Source organism: Pleuronectes platessa, chromosome 12 (genome assembly GCF_947347685.1).
Source record: "Pleuronectes platessa chromosome 12, fPlePla1.1, whole genome shotgun sequence".
Taxonomy (NCBI): Eukaryota; Metazoa; Chordata; class Actinopteri; order Pleuronectiformes; family Pleuronectidae; genus Pleuronectes; species Pleuronectes platessa.
Window position 1 is genome coordinate 22,758,366 of NC_070637.1, and position 10,259 is coordinate 22,768,624.

At 42.4% G+C, this 10,259-nt stretch overlaps 1 protein-coding gene across 4 annotated transcripts in view; it reads right to left on the reverse strand.

Moving 5' to 3' along the window:
* Positions 1-399: 399 nt before the first annotated feature.
* The window catches only part of epas1b (endothelial PAS domain protein 1b), a 40,345-nt gene continuing 30,485 nt past the window's right edge, over positions 400-10,259 (reverse strand). For 3 of the 4 annotated variants that reach the window (XM_053436669.1, XM_053436671.1, XM_053436670.1), the window contains exons 8-16: positions 9,829-9,976; positions 9,388-9,596; positions 9,040-9,251; positions 8,682-8,795; positions 7,403-7,941; positions 6,826-6,922; positions 6,552-6,645; positions 6,278-6,445; positions 400-5,737 (exon numbers count right to left, since the gene is read on the reverse strand). In XM_053436669.1, the coding sequence (XP_053292644.1) occupies positions 5,586-5,737; positions 6,278-6,445; positions 6,552-6,645; positions 6,826-6,922; positions 7,403-7,941; positions 8,682-8,795; positions 9,040-9,251; positions 9,388-9,596; positions 9,829-9,976 (1,733 nt within the window). In that variant the 3' untranslated portion in view covers positions 400-5,585. The remainder of the gene's footprint in view (positions 5,738-6,277; positions 6,446-6,551; positions 6,646-6,825; positions 6,923-7,402; positions 7,942-8,681; positions 8,796-9,039; positions 9,252-9,387; positions 9,597-9,828; positions 9,977-10,259) is intronic. The other variant, XM_053436672.1, reaches the window with a different exon arrangement.

A 10,259-nucleotide genomic window follows, 5' to 3' on the forward strand; every position in this document is an offset into this window, starting at 1 on the left:
GAAAGGTTTTCTAGGTTAACTGAAAGCAATGCTAACAATTGGCAAAGGAGTCCCTCGAAGCTCTGTAATCCTACCTGTTATATCATATAGCATATTATATATTATTGCAAATGCTTATTTAATGCTGAAGATTTATTTGATGTATTCCTGATTGGGCCGATTTTTTTGACAGTTTTAAAGGATGTAACATTTATTCACACATCAATAATCTAAAAAGGTGAATTTTTTGTTTAGCTATTTGTGCTCATTTAATACTTTGATAACAAACTAAAAAGATGTTTATAAAATTATTCATAATTTTCATCATCATGCTCATTTATTAAACAAATTAGTTTTATTCAATCCCATCAAATAAACCTGAAGAGAAAATAAAATGCAATGAACCACACATGAAGCCGATGAGGGAGGGTAAGATCAGTTATGCTTTAATAATAAGATCAGTGCAGAAACACAAACTTCTTATCAGGTTAAGTTCCCCATATAGTAATAACAATGATAACAATATATGATAATAATAAGATCAATATGAAATTTATGCATATTAAAAAAATGTAGAATCAGCTAAGAGAACTGTTTCACAACAGATGTAGCAGAACTCGGATCCCATCAGGAAATACTAAAAAAGACAAGACGCAGATATTTGTGTTTAAAGAAGACGAGCAATGAACAACTGAAGTAAATCCTGGAACCTTTTATTGTCACTCTTGTTTTCGGAGGAACACCCTTCGAGCAGCACAGCGTGATGAGCACTAGGACTGGTGACACGCCCTCTAGAGTTTAAGTAGAGAACTGCAGCCCCGCCCACTGCATCTGTTTCGCTTGATGTTTAGTTCTCACAGATTTTGTCAACTGTCGTTATTTTTTAACAGTTGAGAACTGCTCTTGTTTTTTTAAATCTTTAAAAGTGGGCGGGGCTTCTCCTCTGCCTACAGTTTTATTTTGAAATTCGACTTCCCTCTCTCCATCTATCTCCACATACATGAACACAATTAGCTAAAAACATCCGTGTTGCAGTGCTACGCACTTCTTCTACACGTGTTTAAAGACATTTAAAGTTTTCCTAAAACCTCTTTCGTCTCCAGAAACTGCATTTAGCACTTGAACAAAAATATTTCTATATATTGCAATGTAAAGTTACAGTTAAAATAAAAGATGATTTGACCAATTTAAACAATTTTAAAGCTTAATTTACAGGCTTTATATTATTTAAATATTACATTTTTTAAATAATATATATTTTAAAAATGGCTCCTTGTCTAAAGTAATTGCACATGAGAGAAAACAAATAGATTTAGTTTAGTGAAAGTGAGATGGAGCGAGAGGAGAAACAGAGGAGTGAAGGGATGTGCGTCAGTTTGCAGACTGAGCAGGTTCCATCTCTTCAGGTCGGTCATCTTTCAGTTTGTTATCAAAATCAAACTCTTCAAACTGTTTCTCTGCTCAAATCCCTCTCACAGTAATATATATATATATATATATATATATATACATATAATCTGAGTTTTAACAAATTTCATTATAGACACAACAAAACTGGAACATCAGTTGTTTTTCACTTATTTCTTAGATTTAGATCTTGAAATATTCTTACATTGAGAATTTAGTTGAAATACAAACTGGGCAATAAAAGATATAACATAAAACAAAAGTCCCATGTATATCAAGTTAATGTATTGTGCGAACACATCATTACACCTAAAATATATCTTTTAAATTCTCTTGGATAAGGATCTGCATCATCTGGAGTTAAACAAGTTTTTGCGGATTATTAAAATGTGCTTGGATCGAACTCTGCAGCCTCCTCTGACAAATAATCTCCCTTTATTCCATTAAACCTAAAACCCCGCGAGCAGCTTCATCGTGTGACGAGCTGAATGAATCCATTTCCTTTGAAACCTTTCAGTAAAATTTGACTCGTCATCACCAGGGGATCTATGATGGGTTCTAATGGGTTCTAATGGGTTCTACTCAAATCTATGGGGGTTCTACTGTCACTGTGAAGAGGCTACAGGGGATGTTGAGTACGAAGCCTGAGGGTTTATTATGAAGATTAACCAACTCCAGCTCTGAATCTCTAATTGTGGTTCATAATTGGGACGATTATCATGACCAATGGGTTGAAAAACATTCAAACAAACTTCAGGAGTTTCAGTTAAAGTGTATATTAGAGTTTAATGAGCTAAATCAAATTAAAACTTGGGGAAAAAAGGGAAATTTAATGCAATTTATCCATAAAATGGCACTTGAACATGTTATTTTTAGATAAAATGCAATATTAAGTTTGGATAATCTTCAATAATACTCCCCTCATATATGAAGGATGTTGTCTAAAGGTTGCTGGACACAGGCTGTGCTGCTGAAGGGTGAACTCCTCATTTTAAGGCACATTATAAAGTTATTAAAATCCACCGTATAGAACATTTCAGCGACGTAAAGCAGGGAACAGCGTTAGTGGATCCACTGGATTGAAGAACAATTCAACACATGACACATACTCTGTCTAACAAGCAACTGGAGAACTATGTGATTAATCATGTGGCAACTTTATCGTCTTAACAAATAAAAAATGCTACATATCTGGATAGTGAAACTTAGAAAAAAAAGATGTTTATCTTTAAACCGAGCAATTCAAAGCAAGAACAAAAAAAATAACGTTACTGGCCAGCAAACAGATCGGATACAAATTTAGGGATAAAACTCTGAAGGGAAGAATAAAAAACAAAAACATAATACGGAGACGGCACGAGAGGAAAGAGCACGACGAGGGATCAGCTCCGGGACAAAGTACCAGGACACAAAAACACTCTTCAACATTAGCTTCAAATACGTAACATGTATGTGCACAAAGCTCTAGAGTTCATAGAAGTGGTCACCACACGACAGCAGATACCTCAAAAGAAGGGCGAGAAACACAGAGAGAGAGAGAGAGAGAGAGAGAGAGAGCACAGCTGCAGACGTTAGTCATCGACATGTGAAAACATCTCCTGGAAAATATATCATGTGTCATGATTCTTGTCATCGTCTAAGAAAAATACAAACGTTCCACTTCACAGGCGGCTGATTCTGACATGTTCACACCCGATGAACGGTTGTAATAAGTTTGTGAGTCTACTGACACGGTTAGTGCAGCGGTGAACTCAGCGGTGAACTCAGCGGTGAACTCAGCGGTGACCTCTCCTGTGCTTTTTCATCTACAAACCGAAGTGGCGTTAACGGTAAACCATTGTTTTAGTCTCTGATTGGCCCAGTCGTCCTCCTGACTCCTCTAATTCTCTTCTGATTGGCTCGAGTGGCTTGAACGCCCCCCAATAAATAAACCATAGCTGGATTTAAGGTGCACATTTTAGATTATTTACTACAAATCAACTATTCAAACGCACTAGGTAAACATGTGTTTCTGCTCAATTCTGAGAAAGAGAAGGACAACGCTCTGAGTTATATTCTCAAGAAAAGAGGCAGCAAAGGAAATTAAAGGAAATATTTTTTCTCAGTTTAAAATGTGAAAAGTGAAGCTGCTTCACTAACATATAACTTTTATGTCTTCGTTTTTAGGACAACTTGAAATCTTTCATTTACGTTGTTCCATCCTAATTTTAATCATCTCCACTGACGCTCACTGTCGCTGCCTGAATCTGCAGAATATGAAAATAAATAATAACGTGTAAATCTATAGAATCGTTAAAGAGCCCGACACATTTAAACAGGAGAGGTCCCACTTCCTGTGCACACACCTGCTGTTTCTTATTGTTTCCTGTTTAGCGTGACACATGTGGGTGAGTGTGTGTGTGTTTGTGTGTGTGTGTGTGTGTGTAATCCTGCAACATACATAATCCTGTGCGTGTCTACCAGGCCGCTTTTGTACATGCTATGAGTTAAATGAATAAGGCGATAGCTTTGCTGCTGACTATATCAACTTTATCACATTTTGAAATAATAATAATTGCACGATAAGAAAAAAACCCTGTAGTCACACGAGCTACTTACCCGACTGAGAGGTAAGAAGAAAAAACAACAACTTATCAATATTAAACTTACAGTAGAGTACTTGTATTGCAATATATGTTTATTAGTGTGTCTTTGAGATAGACACAAAAAATAAAATAATCTGGTAGGTAGAGTAAGAAAATAAAAAAAGCAGTATTGATACGGTAAAGTGTCGATTTGGGTGAAATAACGTGGGCAGATTTGATGAAAGTTCAATAACAGACGAACTGTAATAACTAAAACACATTAAGTCATGCATTGTGTGTTTAACAGATGAATTGTGTGCTGTGATGGTGAGAAAGGCCTGAGCAGAGAGAGGCGTCCTCTTGGATTCTGCTTATTGATTCCAGAGTTAAGTTAAATCTAACTATCAAAAAACTTTAAAACACATTTTATTCTGGAAAACGTTACATATTGCCCCCTAGATGATAAAAGTTTTTGTGTCATTTAAAACTTGTATCTCTTCTGACGTCTAATTGCCGTAAACATTTAGCTAAAGCCTCTTTCAGAACGATTTTAAACTTGACGTTAAATATTTTGGAACTTTCTGACAATTAATTCAATCTTGTTTGTAAATCACCAAATCATAACTTCCATAAGGCACTTTGAGGAGACCTCAGCTACGTGTCAACTCTTTACACTTGGATTCGATATATGTCGCCTCCTCTGTGGAGATTTTCCTACAACTATTTAAGTTCAACAGAAAGTAATTGTTACTCAGAATTTAATGAATAAAATCCACTGCTATTACAACAGATTGAATTCAGGCGATTTCTGCCCTGCAGGGATGAAGACGTCGTCTTTTGGAATCAACGAGCAGAATCAATATTCAGTAAAGAATCCTCAGTTCTTATTGATTTTTAAAAATGGCTACACTTCCACCTGTTCCGGTCGGAGCCTCGAGTCCGAGCCGAACAAGTGGTCTGGGTCTAATCGCTGGTCAGATAATCTCAGAGTGTCGGTGGTTTGATAACACAAATAATCCTCTCAGGGCTGAATGAGAAGGAGACGTAAGGCTGAGCTGCATAGAGTCTGTGGACGAGACGGATAAGACACAGGTCGTAGGTTTGAATCCCGTGCCTACATGGCTGGTCGTGGCATGTGTGTATGTGTGCATGTGTGTGTTTGTGTGTGTGTGGCTGCAGACGTTCGGCCTTTAAGGCAGATTGTGTGTGTGTGTGTGTGTGTGTGTGTGTGTGTGTGTGTGTGTGTGTGTGAGTCTCACACCTCTAATACCCTGTTTACACCAAAAGACCCGAGTGTATCCTGCGCCTGTGAGCAGAGTCGACCTGTGACCTTTGAGGAATCACGGCCTCGAGACGTCTGAACACAGGACGCAGGTCAGGCGTCGTTTTAGAAAATTGACCCACATTGACCTTTTTCCCCCACGTCGTCTGACACGTGTGGATTCTGTTTACAGATCTACAGAGTGGACAGAGAGTCGGTGAAAGGAGCTAAATAAGGCAGGACGTGGTTATGAGCACATTCCCTATAGGTAGCTTAGCCTCGGGGCTTTCAGGGGCCCGGAGGTGTAAAATGTAAGTCTGAGGTTCAGGGTTAGGGTTAAGTCTGGGTCTACGGTGGGGTTTGGACCTGGGGCTCTAGGTGGCCTGGTCCAGGGCTCTCAGCAGGTCACAGCCCTGGAGGAGGTGCAGGTTCCCCTGCAGCGGCACGTTGACCTCGCAGTCGTAACGGGTCAGCTGGGGGAGACAGGAGGGCTCGAACGAGGGGCCCAGCAGACGACTGGCTATACCTGCAGAGCCACAGAGAATGTGGGTCAGGGATTCAATACAAAAAGACAGAAGACAGTGGCTAAGGTAACAACTATATCAAGTTATTTTGATGTGTAACATGAACCTCAAACATGTATTTCCTCAACAGTTTCAGTCATTAAGGTCAAATTAGAGAACAAATCTGGCAGATTTGGGTTTGTTCCCCTTAAAAATACATTTATTTCAAGTCTTTCTCACAAATGAGTGTTTAAATTACCTTAAAATAAAACTACACTTGATTTTACGACATTACTTTTTGTGTGGGGGTTGTGCACCTCCATCAGAATAATAAAATATATGTACTAAAGCCTAATTTAATAAGAAACAGCCACGAGGTGGATGCCCCATCTTACCTGTGTTTTCCAATAGTTATCTAAACCTTCTTTTGACTTTGACTGAATTCCAGATGAAATGAAGTGATACAGAGTTTTACTGCATGTTTGTGTCAGTAAAAGAGTCTTTTCAGGAGGCACAAACACTAAATCAGGGGCTTCATGGTGGATTGGACTGGTTCAGCTCACCCTCGGCCTTGTGTGAAGGCAGCAGGTTATAATCGCTGTAGTTGCAGCTCTTGCGTGTGAAGACGTTCTGGTTTGTGCCTCCCATCCCGTTTCCTGGGTTCTGAGACTTCCTGTGCTGCTGCAGGGAGCTGAGACACGATGACATGCTGCCGGGCAACATCCTCGACTCTGAGAGACCAGAGCCAGAGGTTACAGGTGCAACTCTCTCTCTCTCTCCCTCACTGTGTGTGTGTGTCTATTTGTGTGTGTGAGTGTGTGTGATGGATGCCTGTACCTGTCAGTGATCCTGCGCTGAGGGAGCGATCCATGGAGACGCAGCTCTCACCCCTCATCTTCTTCCACATGAGTTCTGGCGCCTTATGGTCGCCCTGCAGCACACAAACAGATGATTAGAACAATCCATTCAAAGGAAACAGTTTTATTAAAGTACAGACTATTTAAAAAGAACCTGTTTTATCAAGGCTAAAGGACCGATCAGTCCCTTCCTCTGGGTTTAAGGAGTCCTTTTGTCTTTATGAGGAAATGTTGTCATTATGAGAGTCACTCACCACGGTCATCTGGGTGAAGGAGCGCTTGATGCTGTTGTTCATGGCCACTCTGGCTGGACTCATGTCTCTGTAGGCTTGTCCAAAATGTTCAATGGACCTGCACAGACACAACAAAAAATTAATATTTATATGACATAAATATTTGACCTCTGTCAAAAGGAAGAAGCAGGATCAGGACTCTTCAGAGAATAATTAATGGATCTCGATGAAGAGAATCTGACGTATTTAGGGGATCTAATCTGGATCTAGTGAATTTAAACTTGGTTTCATAAGAGGACTGTTGGGCCTCGGTGGAGGTTTAATATTACTGTTATAACATTTTTGAATTACCAGCTTATTTAAATGTTTTAATATTAAGTTAGCAGACTTTTGATTTTGATGATTCGCTAAATGTGTGAAATATAATTGATGGTAATGCATGAATGGTTATTTAATCATCTGTATCGATTAAATATCCTCTTGGAAGTTTATAGGATTCTTTCTTGGCCCGTGTCTCATCAAGTTTAGTAGTTTAATTAAGAATGTACCACTTTATTTGTTTTTACTCTCTTGCTTTAAAACGTAAATGTTCCGTCACCTCTGTTTCTGCATGTGATGGCTCATGTCCTGTTGGCAGGACGGGAGCGTCTCTCCTGACACGCTGTCCAGCAGGTAGGCCTTGGCGGCCTGTGGCTGTTGTTGGTAGGTTAACAGAGGGTCCGGTGGCCACTGCATGTTCTGCCTGCCACCCATGGAGGACAGAGGGGTGCTTGCAGGGGCCTGGTACGGGGGAATCTGCATGTGTCCCATCATGTATGGCACCGCGTGGGGGTTCACCGTCCCCTGGCCGGAGCCCCTCTTCTCCCCCGTAGCCCAGGACGCAGCTGGCCGGGCCTGATAGTGGCCCTGGGTGTGCGGGGGTGAGGACAGGGGCTGGAAGAGACTGGTGATGTTGCTGAAGCTCTGGTGGGACGACTTCCGTGTCTGTGGATTGCTGCTGCCCATGCACCCGGCTGGACTCCCCTCCCGGGACTCGGACTCTGGGAGGATGGGGTGCAGCTGGAAGTCCTCTCCGTCCATCGGGATGTAAGGAGCCAGAGTCTCCAGGTCCATGTCCGTCAAGTCCCTCTGGGAAACCTAAAGACGACATAGATTGAGTATATTGAAATCGATTGTAAATGGTTCTTCTGTTACTGCAAAATTATAGTGCAGAAGCAGTGGTAGTATATCAGAAATTTGGATTGTTTGAATAATTAATTAATACTTTTGGTTGTTTATTAAAACATTGTGTTTACTCGTGGTACGAGAAAGTAAACACCACCTGCATGTTTGTGCCCAGAGAGGAGATACTGGTGGCTTAAGTGACAACAACTGCTGCATTGTACCTGAGGGAGAAACGCCCGAGAAGCCAAAGCCATGACCACCAGGGGGCGCTCACAGCTCAGGGAATATCCCCTTCTCTCCCCCAGGAGCTGCGTCTGGTTGTCATTTTTAGTGCTACCTGAGGCTGACCTGCTCGCTCGGGTCGGTGACAGCATCTGTCTCCGGTTGGTTTCATTCTCAAGGCTGATTGACTTTCAAATCGTGCAAATGTTTTGTTCAAGTTCTAATACTTGAACAAATAAAAGCCCGGTCACATCAAAAGGAATTTTGCAGGTTCAAGTTCACCAAAGTTGAACTCTGTGATTTACTCCATCGCATCCATCTCGTCTCGATCAGCTTTGCATTTGTGGTGAATGCAGTTTCTAAATGTTTAAATAAAGTCTTATTCCGTGTAACCTACTGCTCTGTAAAATATAAACACAATGTCCAGAAAGACCAGGCCTCATCATTACTGCTGAGACCAAAGCATTGGACCAGGAGGAGGAACAGGTCACCTCTGTGTTTGCAGGCTTGCTTCTGCTCTCTGTCTCCAGAGCGAACAGCTTCTCCGTCAGCTCCACCTTCAGGTCGCTCTCCAGCGAGCTGTAGTAATCACCTGGGCTGCTCGGCTGAGTGAGGAGAGCACAGAGGGCGAAAAGAAAGAAAATTAGTTTTAACAAAGCTGCCATTCACTGCTAAAAGCCAGTTCCGTCCAAATCTACACCCCCGTTATTCTCACACACGCTGCCCAGTGTAAGTGACCTTTAACCCCCCCCCCCCCCCCCCACCCCACCCGGCCTCACTGAACACAGACAGACCGAACCACGAAACAAACGCCACCAGTCCCGCGCTCGCTAACTCATTACTCCTCACCGTGGTGGAGCAGCTGCTGAGGCTCGGGGTGGCGCTGCCCGGCGGCAGGTTCTGCTGCACGGTGAAAGTTGCAGCCATGTTCGCCAGGTCTCCAGGAGCCGGAGCCGGGGTCTGGCCCGATGCCGGAGCCGCAGGGTTGTGGCTCTCACTGCCCCAGGATGGAGGTCCTGGAGGGAGCATGGCTGCAGTGGACACCTCGAACTGAGGACGACCTGATGAGACAAGAAGGGATGAAGAGTAAAAACACTGAGGAGGAGAAAGACGTTTATACATAGCGTCAGTCAATGGACTCACTATATAAAGTTTAATATCGAACATGTTTAGCTAACCACAGAAGTCAGTACAGACCGAAGTCCAGGGAGACGATGGTGTCCCCGGGTGTCGGAGCCAGCTGAGCCAGGTCCTCCGGCTCCTCCTTGAGTTTGGAGAAGAGGTTGTCTCCGGGCTCTCCGGTCACACCTGCGCCTCCTGCGGTGAAGAAGCTGCTCATGTGATGCGGCTTGAACAGCGACTCCGTCTGCTCCAGGGAGAAAACCATGGACTTGTCCTCGATGTCACTGCAGGTCGAAGAACATGAAAACATCATTGTATTGTGAGGCATCAGAATAAGGCATTAGAAACGTCCTAGTAAAACTTCTTCAAATTACAAATAATTTAAGTCAACACGTCGGTTATTGAGTCTCACTGCAGAAAGACACGTTTACAGACCAGTGGACGAACGCATCACTACATCCCGCTGCCTTCAAAGCACAGGGAGTTTCAGTCTTCATGTCAGGATGAGTCACTGACCTGAGGACGTAGTTGATGCAGACGATGCACTGAGGCTGCGAGTTACGACTGTTGTAGATGACAGTTCCCTGAGTCTCCACCCAGATGTAGCCTCCGCTCTTCGCCAGCATTCGATACTGGCTGCTCACCGCCTGCCCCTTGGTGCACACTGCAGAGAGAGAGAGAGAGAGAGAGAGAGAGAGAGAGAAGTGAGTGACACATGGCGCTCACAGGTACGATCAGAGACCGAGCACCATCATGAACATGTGACCTAATACAAGTAATGATGTAGATTCTATTTTACAGTGGGAGAAAATCCTGAATTTATGGCTTTGGGCTATTAGTCTCATGAAACCTATTTAAAGACATTTAATTCAAACACCTTAGAAGTTTATTGTCCAAACTTCTAACTATGGAGTGACTCACAGGAGCAGCTTTGATTCAACACTTAC